The following is a 16539-nucleotide window of genomic DNA, read 5'->3' on the forward strand; positions in this document are numbered from 1 at the left end:
ATTAGAGCAGAATAATTGTTTATGAAAGGCATCCTCAGATTCAACAGTGATTCAATGAAGTAAACAGAAATGAATTGTGCTATGTAAACACTGCACACTCTGCAGAGATGTTACCCACTTGTATAAGTTGCCTAAAATAATTATGATCTGAGTGGAAATGCATGATGAAGTGTAGTATTATGCAGTGATAGTCACTGAAGCCCAGATTCAGGCAATTTTGTAGGAAAATCTCCCGTCTGTGGGCAGTATTATGGAGAAGGCTATGGCTGGAGACAATAAAGATGACTCTATTTCCTGTTAGATAGAACGAGAGAAGCATTCTTCCTTCTTTTGTCTACTAAGAAGAGAAAAAACTGTGAAACTAATATCCAGGCAGAAGGAAAAGACATAAAAGCAATGGACCCTACTATTCTAGTTAAGATTGGTTGGAGCTATAGGTACAGCTTAAAAAGTCACATCTAATGATCCTTGTGCTGCAGTCAACTTGGAGTAGAAACCAGCTATCTGGTTTGGGGAAAATAGCAGGATCTTTGATAAATGCATGGTCTGCACATATCCATCTTCTCTGTTTCAGTAGCTAAACTGTGAAAATTAGGAGGTAAGTACTAGCTTGAACCTTATCAGAATATTCAGTGTTAAATAACTCTCTGAACCTCTTTTTTTCTTTTAAAAAACTTTCAAACATGGACAAATGTACTTCATTCTTGATTTTTTTTTTCAGTGCTCTTCAGAACTGACATTTTTGGCAAATTTATAGTTCCCTAACAAAACAATCAAACAATAGTATATGAATTTTACATCCATTGAAACAGCTGGTATGGAGAGTGTTTCTTTTGTCAAGAAAAAAGAACAGGATGTGTAGAAACTAGATAAAGAGAGGTTGAACTGTGACAGAAAGGAGAGCTTGTCTACAGCATGCTGGTGATAATCTACCACTGCAATGTGCAGAATACAGTATATTCTGTATATTCAGTGTAGAAAAGGTACATAACCTTATAGAGAAGATTTAGGCAAGTGAGGATAAAACCAAAAAAAATGTATTTAAAATATAAACAGGACTTTTTACTGTTCTGGAAAAAAGAAATCAAAACCCTACAGCTGTATCAGCCTGTTTTGCTTAGCTTTGTATCAGAATTGTTTTTCATCACTTTTGAATTTTAATAGCATAGCAGTATGGTCATAGGATGGTAAAATATACACCTTCTAGACTGATCTAAATTGCTCTTTTTTTCTCCCTTCGCAATAAATATTTAATTGTATTTTCTATAAAGTTCACACATAGGATTCATAACAAAATTCCCTTCTGGAGTTTAGAGATAGTCGCTTGTGCAATCCTGGGTTTCTGCAAGCCACACTGTTATCTGTATGTGGTCAGGCAGGAGTGGGTACCAGACATCTTATGAGGAGCTCAAAAAATGTTTGACTTCTGGCAGAATCTTGTCATAAACTATGATTAAAAAACCCCAACTGTTGAAATAAGGTAGGCATTTTATAGAATCAAACATTAACACTGGTGTGAACAATAGCTAATTTTTTCCAAGGATGCTAACCTCTTCTGATAATTATTGAAAGAAATTATTCACTGTGATAGATAAATTTAGAAAATGGTATAAGCAATCATCTGAAAATACCTCTTTTCATCTTTATTAACCTAATTGTTACCTCATTAAGCCAGCTGATTGGGTATTATTATGATTGACTACTTTATTGGAAGGACATACAACAGTAAGAACTTCTGTATGTCACAAGAAGATGAAGTCTTCAGCGCTCAGTTAAGTACTTGAGTGAGATTAAATGACAGAAAGTATCTCCACAAGGAGATGCGATATGCAACTAGATTTATTTAGGACAATCTGATAGAGAAAATTGAAATGTTGAGAGTTCCTTGAAAACTCTCCAAGTATTACTGTATGTGATTCACGCTGCAAAATGATAACAGCTGTAAAGAATATTGGGTTTGACAATTCCTATAATACTGGTGAAGATAAAGGAGGTGAAGAGTCTATGAAATCTGAGAGATTGTCACTATCCCTATTTATTATGGACTGTGTTCTACACTTGTTGGCAAATATCAGTTAAAGTTTTGCCAGTGTAAGTCCTTATGTCTAGGATCACAGATATTTGAAATTATGGGGGGATGAGTACACAGTCCCTTGACTTGCTGCTTTGTGTCAGCAAGTAGATGTGCTACATTAAGTTGGTATTGCTGTACTCAGTAAATTTGTGCCTCATTAGGGCTAACCTTGAAAACATACTCATAGTCACATAATGAATGTATGCTAAAATAGGTTAGGCTATAAAAATGGTTAATGCTTGTGGATATGCCTTCAGTTTCCTGTTTTAAACAGCTCTTGGACTCCTCATAAATCTTATGAATGTCAAGGTAGATATTTGGAAGAATCCCTTAAATATTTCACTTCCATGTGTCTCAGGTGTGCTATTTCCTGGGGACTAATTAATGTGTTTATGAAACAAAGACTTTACTTGTATAAGTCCTTAGAGCTTCTCATGAGAAGGGAAATGAAGGACCAACTCTTGTTGCTTCCTAAGTATGTTCTTCTATTCCTGCATTCTTTAGCTGAATTTTCTTACCCTAACGAATTCAGTCCAAATAACTAGGTCAAATGATTCCATCTTTATTTGCCCCCCCCCCCGATTTACATCTTTGCCCCTTTCTCCTTGTCATCTTCTTCCAACATCCCATCTCCTTCCATTCCTCAGCAAAGCAAACTTTAAGATACAGTACATACAGTATACTGAATGTAAATATGAGTAGACACAGTAAATTTTCAGAAGACTGCTTCACAGGACCAAAGTGGGCAACACGTTGAATTTGCCCATACCATTTGTGGAGATTCAAAGCCTGAGATTATGATCAGGATGTATTAAGGCAGGAAAACCTCAATCCTTGCTCCATTGTAACAGGAAGGAAATTTTAGCTTATTAGACAAACCTTTTTTCTTAGTCTTAATGTTACGAGCAGTTTTCTGTATGTTTTGGAGCTAGAACCCAGTTACCTTTGCTGATGAATACTTCTCAAAAATACTCTTTTTTCACCAGCAATTGCATTACTAGCTAAACAGACTTTTACAGGACAAATTAATTCTTGAAATGATTTGCCATGGATCTTACTTTGCAGTTTATACAAATACTTAGTGAATGGGAATATGGATGAGACTACAAAGGGCAGAATGGGGAAGTTAAGACTTTGTTCATACGTGAAATAAAAACACATTATCAAGGCCTTGAACAGACTTTTATAAATGGCTTTTAGCTACTTTTAAGTGCTGTTCCTGAGACTACTTCTTTTCACAATTGAGTATATTAGATATAATTAAATATAAATTGCCTCTAAGAGAACAGGAGGAGAGTTATTTACTCAGGGGTATTCAAATACTTCTGCAAACTCCTGAGTGTTATTGTACTAGACTTCCAGTGGATATTCTTAATGCTTACAAAATATGCAATACACAAATGTTATCCTTTCTGTACAAAACTGTCAGTGGAGACTGCTGGGAGTGACATGTCCTTCTGTGGTGGTGTCAGCTTTGACTGCTTTCCAGATTGCCTTGCTGGGAGATGCTGACTGCTCTGTGTGATGCCCTTTGCAGATTTGAAAAACTGTCTGTCTAAGAGGTGCTTAGACAGAAAGCGATGAATTTACTCTCTGGATGGCTGAGCTGTTTATTTCTTCTTTATTCCCAGTCCTCACTGGCTTGGAACGTATGAGCTAAACATTGATACATTCTGTGGCAGTGGAGCCTTTACATGAGGAGTCAGATGCATGTAGGATTTAGGAGATTTCAAGACATGCTGAGATCCTAGTTTCCATCTCTTTAGTCCAAAGTCTGCTAATACACAGCAGGAGTGGCTAGTGTCTGTGATCAGATTGGAGTTGTGAGCAGAGGCTGAATGTGTGACAGATGTTTCTTGAAGATACTTTTACAGGGGTGGGTGATGTTGGGGTTGTTTTCTTTTAATGTGTCAGATGCTGCAGGGCAGCACGTTCCATTTTAGCAACAGATGAAGCAGCAACAATACAAGCTTCTCTCTGCTCCGTTCATGGTGTGCCTGACTTCTCACTAGCAGCAGCAGCACTTCAGTGACTGTGCTAACTTAAACATGGGCCTCACGCTGACACGTGAAATACTACTAGTCGTAGTGGGGAAACCTGTTTAGACAGGAGGATATGAAAAAACAGGTAATTTGATGAAGTTCTAATGGCTTTGTTTTGTTCTGGTTTTTTTGGTGTGGGGTTTTGGTGTTTGGTTTTGGCGGTTTTTTTGTTTGTTTGGTTTTTTTTTTTTAGAGTTTTCACAGAGTTTTTATACTTTTCACAGAGGTACCACGAATAAGATTCTTAAGAGGAAAATCTTTTCCCCAAATTTTTTGAAAAGGTACCCCTAAATTATACAAAATTGTACACTTCATGTTGGCATGATAAAAGTTTACTGTTACCACACAAGAACAAATATTGCAGTTTATCATAGCCTTGTATCACTTACCTAGAAGGCCGAGGCCATATCAAAGACTTCTGGGAATTATAACATAAAACTTATTAGTTATTTCCCTTATATATTGTATATGTGTGTATATAGAAGATGTATATACAAATAATATTAGGAACTAGACCTGTTTTTTCCCTAGTGAAAATCACAAGAGCACATCTGAAGAAAGGGGCAATTCAGGCATGATAGCAACAAAAAAAGTCAGCAACCTCAGTGCTGAGCTGCCCAGGCAAAGTGAAAAATAATGAGGAGCCTTGATGATATATGGAATATTATCATGGAGGAGAACCTAAAGGAGAGTTTACCTAGAATGACGCACCCAGTCCAGTTACATCCCCTTTTTTACAGAAAGAAATACATGGCAGTGTGTTGGCTGTGTGACTTGCCACCCAGTTATCATTCAACCTGGAAAGAAGGAAACCTCTTAAGCTCTCCCTGGCTTAATTCTGTTCTAAGCCCATGATTCCTGTATCCCAGATACATGTCCCCATCACAAGATTTGCTTAAGCTAGGGAGGTCATCTTTAATACATCGGTTGAAAAGCAAAATAGTTTCTTGAATGTTGATTTTAACTGATGCTTAATCCCCAAGGTCTTAAATTTCTGGATAGTAATCATCTGGCTATAGTCTCAGATCTCTGTGGCTCACTTTAATTTTTTGTTCTTGTTCCCATAAACTGAAACCAGATTGATGGTTATGACAAGCTTGTTCAATGATGAAAAACTGAAGTTAGTGACCATGTTCCCAATAAGACAGAAGACTTCAAAGCAGTTTTTCTTTTAGCCGAGTGCTCCAACCAACAGGTTTTTGTTTAAAATGGGACTGACAATAACTGCAGCCAGTTCTCCAGTTGCTTTGTTCCAGGCCTTACACAAAAACCATGTAATGTGGTATGCTTTCACAAGCAGTATAGGCAACAATATGAAATGCTGCTGGACATTTGAGCAGCATTGTTCTTTCATGTGTGACTCTTGGCAGAAATGTAAGAGGCCACAGATTCAGGCACCAATGTGGTTAATGGTTAGCACTCAAGTTCCTTTGTAAATCTTGCCTCAAATCCAAACTCAAGAGGAATTTGAAATAGGTGGTAGAGAGGACCTCAGTTACAGTGGCTTGTGACATTATGCTCTGATTTGTGTTTTGTGCTTTTAGAGGTCCAGGTCAGTGTGCAGCAGCTACTTCGTGCCCCACATAAATTCTGGCAACGAGTACAGGGGCTTGGTTGCAAAGCGTACTAGTGCCTAAGACGGACGTTGTCTGGATATCCACATGTAAAATGGAGTTTAAAACCGGCAAGTGTAAGATGAAAGCAAAAGGGCTTATCCGTGTGCGAGCGCAGGGGAGAAAGGAGGTGCGTGCAGGGCTGACACCAACCCTGCAGCTGCGGGGGCGGCCCCGCCGGGGCGAGTGTCCCTCCCGCCGCAGAGCCGGGGGACCTGCGGCGCTCCCGAGGGCACGGCCCCGGCCCCCTCGGCCCCCTCGGCCCCCTCGGCGGCCTCTGCTCCCGCCAGGACCGGCGGCGGCGGCCAAAGTCAGCTCTGGGTGACGTCAGGCCGCCATCCCGTGACGCCTGCGCTCGGCTCGGAGCTGGACCGGCCTCCTTGGAGAGGAAAGGACCCTCCCTAAGGGAAGCGAGCCACCACCTGCCCAGCAGCCGGGAGGTAACTGAAGCACACACGGAACACGCTCCCGTCCCTCTCCTGTGGCCGCTCGGGGCGGGCGACACGGAGCGGCCGCGCTGCCAGCGTGGCACCCCCGCCGCGCGTCCCGACGGCCCCCGCGGGATCCCAGCGCCGCTTCCCGCTGCCCGTGCCGCGGGCTCCACCTGCAGCCCGACGGCCGGGCTGGGAGCAGGAGCCGAGCTCGAACGCGCCGCCGGCACGGAGGGAGGGAAGGAAGGAAGGAGGAAGAGAGGGAGGGCGACGCCGGGGCGAGCGCGGGGCTGGGCTGGGCTGGGCTGGGCTGGGCTGGGTTGGGTTGGGCTTAGCTGAACTGAGCTGGGCTGTCTGCGGGCACTCGCCCTCTTTTAAAGGTGCCTCCCGTGCGCTCGGCAGCCGTGGGGCGGTGGCGCCATCGGAGTTCTGGGGTCACGCGATAAAGAGTTGGTTGTGAAAGAAGGGCAGGGCCGTAGAGGGCAAAGGCGCTGCAGGCGCCCGTGTGTGCCTGGTGCTCCTGGTTTTCCCTTCTGTTACCTGTCCGGGGAACAGTGGGTAATTACTCCCGCAGCAGCTTTTTTTTCCCAAGTCACTACTCCAAGGAAACTGTATGGCTTTAGTGTGCTAAAACACAAGTTGTACATTAGTGGGTTGGAGGTAGGCTTTATGCCCCCTATATGAATGCCTGCTAATGCACAAGGTGCTTTCCCTGTTCTCAGAACAGTAGAGTTGTTGACAGAATCAGTAACAATTTTTCTGTTCTCAAAGAGGCCAAGAAGGGCAGAGCGATACATTTTTTAAAAATTCTCTTCCCACAGGCGGATCTTTTGGGTCCTGCGTAGCTAAGCATTTTCAGAATTATTTGGAAAATACATGTAGGTCTGAAAGCATTTATAAACAGTGTAAGATGATTCACCTACAACGCTTAGAGGTGGAGGAGTTTCACAGGATGACTTCCTGAGAGCTCTCCTCATCCATATCGTTCCACATTTCAAATAAAAATAGATCAGATATGCTCAGTACGAGTAAGAACAAAATGTAAAGGAGGAAATCCTAGCACAATGTTGCTGCAACAAGTAGGCAAGAACTTCCAAGAGTCATTCCGGTAATTCTGTAAAAGAAGAGATCAGTCATGCTGGAAAAGGCAGACGGAGACTTTGTTTCTAACCAGAAAAATCTGTCAACACAATATGGGGTGGTTGGTTGTGCCCTTAGTCTGCTAAGAGAGTGAGAGCTGTAGTTACTGGGGTGTAAGACCTCTTGATTCATAGCTTGCTGTTTAGCTACCTAATGAAGACTGCCCAAAACAACAGTCATTCTGGCAAGGCAGTGGTGCCCATTTTTGTCAGGAAGGAATTGTCTTCATGGAGGGCACTGTTTGTACATGTTCTGTCAAACGGGCCACTACCTGAGATGCAAGTATTTAAGCCTCTTCCTGCTCCATGTAGCTGATTTCAACTTGCCATTGAAAAGTGATGCATGGGTTGGTTTCAAGCACTTGTGCATACTTTGTACCTGTGTGTCCTTTGAAAAGGATGGACCATCTGCTCTTTCAGGTACTGTCACAGAAGACCAAAATCATCATGCCATTGTCTGAGTTGATGGTAGCCTTGTGTGCTTAGTTCTGTGTGCTGTTCTGGTTATCACACATCCAAAAGAGTTCAATAGACCTCAGTAAACCAAGGTCTAAGAGCTTGAATAGTCTTTAGTAAGCTACCAAATGGCTTCCATATGTTTAAGAGAAACCAAACAGACCTGAAGGAGGATACAGGTGGCAGGTGAAACAGTAAAGGGAAGATATGAGGAGAAGTGCATGGTATTATCTAATCAGAAAGCAAATTAAGAACAAAAGGAAGTACTTTCCCATAAATAATGAAACTCATTGCCTCAGGATGTTATGGAGACAAAGTATAATTGGGTTCAAAAAGGATTTATTCAAATGTATGGAAAAAAAGATTCATTACTTGGATTTTGCCTCTGGCTCCTTAGGAAATCCCAAAACAGCTGATTGGTTTCTAGAGCTTGCAGAATAAAAGATAATTCTACAGAAGTAGTTTCTTCTTATACTCCTTCCTAAATATCAAAGCTAGCTACTTCAGAATCACTTCACATTTTAAAACCTTTTTTTCCTTTCAAAAGCAGAAAGGAAAAAACCCAAGGATATTGATAAAATGTAGTGTTATGTAGTGTGACAGTATTAAACTGGTGTAAATACATTAGTTTCAAATCATGCTCAGTAATGTTTGCACTGGCGCTGTCCAACACAGACACTTTGGATGGAGTGAGACCGTGAGGCTAAATGACTTTAGCACAAAAACAGTGATTACAAGAACAATATAATTACAACTAGTACATCAGCTTCAAATAAGCAGACGAACAATACTTATCATCTTTAGATACATAAATCACATCTTTCACTGGTTGAATAGAAGTTATCATAACTCTAGTATTGGAATGCTAGATTACATGCATAACTTTTTTACTAGTTCAGAAATAATTAAGAATTAACTCATTTTTAGAAGTGGTGCCTAATTTAGTTCAAATGTTTATTTTTTGGTGAATAAAAAATAACAAATCACTAATTCTATAACCTACTATTACAAAATGCTACAAACTGGTAAAGGCTGTGATGTTGACAAGAACAGTGGATATTCTCTTGCCATATTGGACATGAAGTTCATGGTTTATTTGCAGTTTGTGAATTATTTTTGAAGATGGGCAAGGTTTGCGCCATTTTTGGAGGATCCCGAGGAATAGGCAAAGCTGTTGCAGAACTCCTGGCACAGAAGGGCTGCCGCCTGGCGATCATTGCTAGAAATCTGGAAGTAGCCCAAACCACTGCACGTGATCTTGGTGGTATGTATGCTGCTTGCAGTTATCTCTTCACTGTCTTGTGCTTAGGTAACTTGTAGAAGTAGTAAGTCCATAAAGAAACCTCATTGTTTAACCAGACGAAAATGAAAATAAAGGCTGAGAAATTTAAAAGAAATGCTATGTCGGTACAATTTTGTTTTTACAATATTTGCTGAGAAAGTAAGTATGTTACCTATTCTGTCCACAAAATACAAATTTTAAGATGAAAGGAATTGTTTGGGCCACAACAGAGAGGTCGTATGAATTGAGTCGTCTTGGCTCCTGAACAAGCCAGAACCGAGATGTGTCTGCTCATGCCGAGCTTCTGATTTTAAAAGGCAAAAAATATAAACCAAGGAATTGTCACATGACTAATCAATACAATACTTGAAAATTGTCTTTATTTAATTCTCTGGAGATTAAATGGGTTCCTTAAATTATAACTAGTTCAACATCTGTTTTGAGATTGAGTTGATAAATTCTGAAGAAGGTTTATGAATGATATACCAGCTTTTACTGTTATTACAGTGTGCCTTTATTTCAATACAGCAGGACATCTGGCGCTTAGCTGTGATGTATCCAGCGAACAAGAAGTCCAAAAGACTTTTGAGGAGATGCAGAGGAATTTAGGTCCTATTAACTACTTGGTTAATGCAGCTGGGATCAACAGGTTAGTTATTCGTTATGAGATGATATGTAATTCTAGATAAAGGCATCTCACTGTAAGGTGCTGTGAGCCCTTGCATTCAGTAAGAGTGTTGTTAATGAGTACATCTGAAAATAATATTAAGTGCTCAGCAGTATTTTGTTCCTGATGGCACTAAAATGCTAACAGATCACAGAATCACAGAATCTTCTGAGTTGGGACAGCTTTCACTGTAGTTTCTGCATTCTGAGTTTGAGTACCCTCTCTTCTTTCTTCCACTTCCCCCCCAAAATGCTCCAAAACCATGCTGCAAAAGAGGCCTTGTTGCCAGAAGCATGGCCAAATTTTTTTCTTGCGATGTGTTGTGCTTGCAGTGTCTTCCCTTTGAATGCTAGAATGTAGAGAACCATATCCAGCCCCATTAACATTCTGTTCACCAGTCATGTTTTAATATGAATAAGCGTGACCAATGGGGTTGTTCAGTGAGTTCTTTTGGGTTTGTTTGTCAGGGATGGTTTGTTACTGAGAACTAAGACTGAAGATATGATAGCCCAGATTCACACTAACCTTTTGGGAACAATGTTGACGTGCAAAGCTGCTGTAAAAGTCATGATTCAACAACAGGGAGGTGCTATTGTCAATATAGGTAAGTTGTTTGTGTAAGCCAATGGAATTCTGTTTACTAGTCTTCTGGAAAGGTTTAGCAGGAGTAACATGTTACATTACTTGTTACAATTTACTTATTTTTGTTTTCTTTGTGTTTAGACATTAATATTTAGCATTTCTTTATGAAAACTCATTCTTTTTTGTAGTCTCAGCAACCTCTAAATATAAAACCAGCTTGTTTCAGTAATAAACACCTCAGAGTTTAGATTTTGTTGAAAAAAGAATTTCGCTGTTCTTTATCAGTTCTTTCACTATCTAGATCTACCAGATGATAGTTATTAACTAAGGATTGATAGATACAGTCAGTTTCTTTTCCTTATCTCTCCTCTCTCCTCCCCTCCCCTCTTCCCTCACCTTCCCCTTACTCTTCTATTTCTCTTTCTTTTCATTCTTTTCTCTTTCTTATTAATCAGTGAATTAAATCTGTGTAAGGATAGTGTTTTTACAAAACCCTACATTTTACTCTCCTGGTGCCATCTGGTCAACATAGATATATGAATTGCACAAAAATCACAGATAATTTGGGGATTTGCTTATGCCAGCAGTAGGCTGTAAAGTGCATACAGTAATATATATTTGACTCCTTTTCTTGTAATCTCATTTTTCATTCCAAATTTAAAACTAAAATGGTAAAGTTAGTACAAGGTTTCAAGTTATCCATTTAAGCTTCTCTTTGATGTTTCTTTATTTTAGGAAGTATTGTAGGACTTAAAGGCAACTCTGGTCAAAGTGTGTATAGTGCTACCAAAGCAGGATTAGTTGGATTTTCATGCTCTCTTGCTAAAGAAGTAGCAAAAAAGCAAATTCGAGTCAACGTTGTTGCTCCAGGTGAGTTTTTAAGAAATTCCTACATTCTTGACTGCCACAATTCATCAACACTGTGGGTTGATCAACACTCTGAAAGTAACTTAAGACAAATTGTTATTACTTTCTTCAATTTTGTAAGTTAAGTGTTTTTAATATCTTCTTTTTTTCTTTGGTTTAAAGTGTAATACGTTCTTTTAGAAAACCTTCAGTCTTTTTAATGGAACACTGAGAAATTTGGAAGAGTGAATCTACCTGTTCATCTCTCCATTGTTACATAATAAATGTCTTTCCTTTGTTCCTCCTTCAAAACTTGCTGTCCTTGCAGATGTAAGGTTTAGAGCTAATTATAAACAGACAGCTACCCCTATCTCCTGCTAGAGGATGCTTATTTGTTGTTAGAGAAACATGACAGACCAAGAGAAGCTGTCATAAAAGCATCCCTGTCTCCCTGTAGTAAAAGGAGGGAGTCTGAGAAGTCTGTTCTGTGAGGACAAGGCTGTGGTTTCCTAAGATGATCCAGCTCAAGCAAACCACCACCCTTAAGGAAAAATCCCTTCTGTATTTTCTGACTTCTTCCACTCATAACTATGTACATTGCTGCTCACTTTGTGGTGCCTCTGATGCTTTTCAGACTTCTACATGAGCCATTTCAGATTGTGAACTAGGCAGGAAAAATTCTTCAGTGAGTTGAGCAGCTCATTGAAGGGTCCGAAGCCATCATAAGGGGCAGAGTTTTACAGTAGAAAGCAAAAGGGAGACTTTCCCTGCTTGGTGGCAGCTAGAAAGCAGGTAAGATCAGCTCTTTTGGAAGCTGCAGCTTATATGACGAGTTGTGCAGCAGTGGGAAAACCGAATCTCAGATAACGGAAAATTGAAAAAAAAGATGTCAAGAAACAGTCTTCAAATGAGTGGTATGATAGAAATTATGCAAGTGCTGTCATAAGTTCTAAAATATAATGAAAACACTTGCAAGCTGAGAGGGTTTCTTGCCAGAGATTTTGTGCTTGTTTTAATGGAGAACATTTTGGTGAAAAGAGTGTGGTTTGTCTTTCAGAAAAGCGATACTAAATATGGTTTTAGGACCCAAATTTAGTTACCTTTTTTTTTTTATGGATTTCTGTAGATCTCTGCATTTGGATTATTGCGTCAGTGCTTCCAAAACTGGAAGATATTTTATTGGTTAGATAAAAAATTGATCTTGGCCATAAAATGGTGTGGACTGCTTTTGGAGACTTTGAAGAATGGTAGCTGGTGATGAATTCTGGTAATAGATTTCACTTTGTAGGATTCAATGGAAAATATACTAGATAAATATAGTCAAAAGTGAGGTAACTCTTCAAATATCTTCTCTCTTAGGCTTTATTCACACAGAGATGACTGCTCATTTGGAAGAAGATCAGTTAAAGAAAGCAATTCTCCTTGGAAGATTTGGAGAGCCTCATGAAGTTGCACAAGCTGTTGTCTTTCTTCTAGAATCCCCATATGTTACAGGGAGTGTTCTAGTTGTAGATGGAGGCTTGCAGCTTATGACTTAAGTACTACTTTGAATAAATGCCTACTTTAATGTCGTGATGGTAATATATAAATATATACCAATTAAAGGGAGAGGGTTGGAAATTGTTTGAAGATTGATGTATGTAATTGACTTCATCTTATCTAGTCAGAGGAGAAATTCAGCAGGAGAGAAGTGCAATGTGTACATTTAGCTACCTGGAAGAGTCCATTTGGTATTATGAAGTCTGTGTATGAAACAATTTGAAAAAGATCTGCTTTTGATATGGTGATAACTTTAATAACATACTGATATGTTTTTAAAGTCTTTTTTTATAAAGTCTTGTTATCTAATTTGGGATAGAGTGGAGCTTTTATTGGAATTATCATGTTACACAGAGGTTAATAAAGTGCAGAAGTATGTTTATTGGATGGCAGGTATGATTACATCAAGTTTTTCATGTAGGGCAAAGATTGCAAACTGCATAGTCTTGCATTCTTATCAGTTAGTCCCTACAAAGTAGCGAGGGGTTTCCTTCAGGCTTTGTTTGTTTGTAGCTAACACTACAAAGCTGGGAGCCTCTAGGTCTTCAGCATACCTGAATTGCCTTTAGGAGATTTAATTATATGCAGTGTGTTTTTGTGAAGACGAAACCTACTCAGTTCCATTCTTGGATGTATGTGCAGCATTCATTTAATACAGTAGCACTTGTGTGTACACATTGAAGGACTGTTGATTGGTCATTGGAGTTGCTAATCCTGTGATACTCTGAGTTTGAGCTGCACAGACCTTTTTGCATAAAAGACTTTTCAATGACTCAGTAGGTGTTTAGGAAACACGATCACTTCCAGAGCATGAAGTCAGTACTTTGCTCTGTATCTTGAACACTCAGTTCAGCTGTTAAGTCAATGCTCCTTAATATGTATATATAGTCAATAAAATCACCATTTATTTTATTCAAAACAACTTCTGAAGCAGAGTAATTATTCAGCTTTAAATGATCCTGAGTGTTCCTGTCTTGCTGAAAACTTACCAGATGTTTGACCTTGGGCTTTTCTGTTGAGATCAAGTAATTTTTGATAATGGATGTTTTTATTATCTCTGAAGAAAACTATGACTGTGGTTTAGGACCTTCACTTCTTAGCTCCAGTGTTCATTGCATCATGATCCAGATGTAGATTCAACTTTTGAAATTACTTCCCTTCTTGGCAAAAACTAAAGTACAGAAAAAAGAGATCTCGTTGATGATAACTTTGAGTCTTTAAAGTTGGAGATTTTCTTCATTTGTGCAGCTGAGAAATTTTGTTTTTGTGCCAGAAAACAGTGCATGTTCAAGCTTCTTGCAGGTAGGTATTGAGAAATAAAACAAGAGATGGTTGTGTGTTCAGGAAGTTTTACAGTTAGTTGTTGTGAGGATAGAATACGCTTTCTGCCCAGAATATTTTATTACGAGGAGACAGTTTTCACTTAAGAAGGCTTTCTGCCTAAAAGGTAACTCTCAAAGGCAGCTTCAATGCTTTCCCCCCTGCCACCCCTCATAGTGAGAGAAGTTCTCAACCGCTCTCTCTGATATGTGAGAGGAGAGAGAGAGCCCTAACAGACATGCACAGAGGCCTTTGGAAGGCAGGGGAGAGACAGAGAGGATAAAGAGGTCCTGAGAGGGCCTTTGTTAAAAAGTGGCCCTTGCATCTAAAATAAACGGTTTTTTAATCCTTCCACTGCCTTGGCATTTTTGGAAAGAATACCTACTTATGCTTTACCTTACAGTTGTGTGCTCACTCTGGAATATATAACATCACTAAAAGTAATCCTTTCAGGAGTCCTTCCTGTTATCCCTTTGTAGAGGTGGTGTTATCTGCTGTGAAAAGTTATGTGTTGTATGTGTCTTTGCCCCAACAATATAATTGCTAATCAGGTTTCTCTTTGATAGAAGGAATTGGCCAGAGAATTTTTTCCAAGGGCACTGAAGGTGAGGAAGGACAGCTGTTCCTTTTTTACTAGTCAAGTAGTAATATGTCAGTGACTTGGCTGCTGCCCATACCTGTTCTTGGTATTTTATAGATGAAGCCTGTGTGACATATCTTGACCAAAAGCCAAACTTAAGAGACTAGAAATAATTCCCTATTAGTGAGTTCTGACCCTTTTTTCTGCTGGGTAAGATAGCTGTTAAATAAGTTATTAGCAATGACATTTTTAGTTTACATTAGTGATTAAAACCTGGAATAACACTGTCAGAAGAATCTCAGCATGTCACTAAGTAATTTTTTTTAAATGTAGCTGTGCATACTATGTTTTTATTATTGTGGTTGCCATAGGACCAGACTGAAGTGTTGGTAGCCTTAGATCATATTTTTGAAAGATTTTTTTTCCCTTTTCTTCTAACTGATAAATTAGAACTGAAAACAGTAATCCTGGTTCTGTTTAGCCTGATGTGATGTCTCAGATGGTGGAAGTAGGGAATGTGTAGGGTAGGTAGTAGGTCGGGTGTATGTCTCCTTAGAAGACTCTTGTACCACCAGCAATTTGTGATTGATTTGTTTGAACTGACCATTTGGTAGCTCTGGTTGAGGCCTGCAGACATTAAAACAACCCTCTTGTGCACTCTCTATGTTGCTTTTGAATTTGTGGACTTCTGTCTTATCCTGCCTGCCTCAGTTGTTTCTATTTCATACTGAAGAGTCATATTTCTTTTAATTGCTTGTTGCTGGTAAGCTCTTTTGTACCTTACTGTCTTTTTTGAGCTTTGCTTTACTTTTTCAGTTTCTCAGGGGGGGAGCAACAGGTAGAACTGCCCGCAGTATTCACTGTGGATTTTTTCTTAAAAAAAAGTGTTTCATGTTTTGTTTTATCTTGCTTCCAAAAATAATGCCTAATTGTTTTACTTTTTTCTGACCTTTGCACTTATGTTTTCAGAACAATAACTCAATCCTGAATAATTAATGAACAACTTGGGAGTCCATTTCCATATGTGTGTATATATATGTATGTGTCTGATTTTTTGTATTTTTCCCAGCATGAATTGTTCTCAGATATTCACGAGTTTAGTCTGTTGGTTTTAACACCTATTTCCTCAATGAAATGGTTCTGCACTTTTTTGATTCCTTAATCCCTTTGTTACTTTGTTAGTGGAATACACTGTGGGCTTCAGAAACAGCTGTCTCAGAACCCTTAGGAATAGGTTGTACTTTGCCTGCCCCGACTGTGTACTTGTGGTGTTCTTTTGGCAGTCTGTGTCCTTAGGAAAGAACAACTGCTGATTCATACCCTTTCTTTTCTATCTATAAACAATGTACTGATATGACAACTTCTTTAATAGTTTTTGGCAAGGGCATGTGTCAGATGCCTTTTAGAATTTCAAACATGCAGTATTATTAGATCTCCATACTCTCATCTAAGTCTTTAGGAGAACTCTAAAATGTTTATCAAACATGGCTTTCCTTTGCAAACGCAACTATGGGGGTTTTTTTTTGGTTTTTGATTTTTTTTCATTTAAGAATAAAGTAATTTACAGATTCCCACTACTCCACATTTCTGCAGATTCTCTTCCTACAAGTGTTTTTTCAGGCATGCATTGAAACTTTACCATCTAACTTTGGGAGCATTTTAAAGAAGGCTGCAGTCCAGGTCTGGTCTTTAACTTCCAGACTATGTTTTATTCCAGACTTTTTCTCCTGTCCCATCCCATATCACTGGTCCCTACGTGACCTTTCACCCCCTTCATGAATTTCTTGAGAGACCATCAAGGCATGGTACTTTTGAGGGTGGATACTTTTACAGCTCTCATTTACTTCATCATGCGGTCCTGTTATACAGCAACCCCCTTTCTGACTCACCCATAGTTGTTGCTTTGGGTTTTTAACTCAGGTGGGTTCCTGCTTCAGAGAGGATATCCTTGCTAAAAGAAGGTTGTGT

General features: G+C 39.3%; 1 protein-coding gene across 3 annotated transcripts; it reads left to right on the forward strand.

The window, feature by feature from the left end:
* Positions 1-6018: 6018 nt before the first annotated feature.
* Positions 6019-15235, forward strand: CBR4 (carbonyl reductase 4). 3 transcript variants are annotated; one of them, XM_032686443.1, is made up of 7 exons: positions 6024-6169; positions 6982-7000; positions 8873-9019; positions 9566-9686; positions 10172-10308; positions 11022-11156; positions 12492-13057. In XM_032686443.1, the coding sequence occupies exons 3-7, from the start codon at positions 8878-8880 to the stop codon at positions 12668-12670; spliced, it is 714 nt and encodes a 237-aa protein (XP_032542334.1). In that variant the 5' UTR covers positions 6024-6169; positions 6982-7000; positions 8873-8877; the 3' UTR covers positions 12671-13057. The 3 variants fall into 3 exon arrangements, with proteins under 3 accessions (XP_032542335.1, XP_032542334.1, XP_032542333.1); XM_032686444.1 differs by lacking the exon at positions 6982-7000 and having other exon boundaries at positions 6019-6169; positions 8878-9019; positions 9569-9686; XM_032686442.1 differs by lacking the exon at positions 6982-7000 and having other exon boundaries at positions 6027-6169; positions 8878-9019; positions 12492-15235.
* Positions 15236-16539: the final 1304 nt, after the last annotated feature.

The sequence above is a fragment of the Chiroxiphia lanceolata genome, chromosome 4, assembly GCF_009829145.1.
Source record: "Chiroxiphia lanceolata isolate bChiLan1 chromosome 4, bChiLan1.pri, whole genome shotgun sequence".
NCBI classification, from domain to species: Eukaryota; Metazoa; Chordata; class Aves; order Passeriformes; family Pipridae; genus Chiroxiphia; species Chiroxiphia lanceolata.

Coding starts and splice junctions, on each gene's coding strand:
- CBR4 (XM_032686443.1), top strand. CDS start 8,878: ATGGGCAAGGTTTGCGCCATTTTTGGAGGATCCCGAGGAATAGGCAAA. Junction 10,309..11,021: donor AGGTGCTATTGTCAATATAG/GTAAGTTGTTTG, acceptor TCTTTATTTTAG/GAAGTATTGTAGGACTTAAA. Junction 11,157..12,491: donor AGTCAACGTTGTTGCTCCAG/GTGAGTTTTTAA, acceptor CTTCTCTCTTAG/GCTTTATTCACACAGAGATG.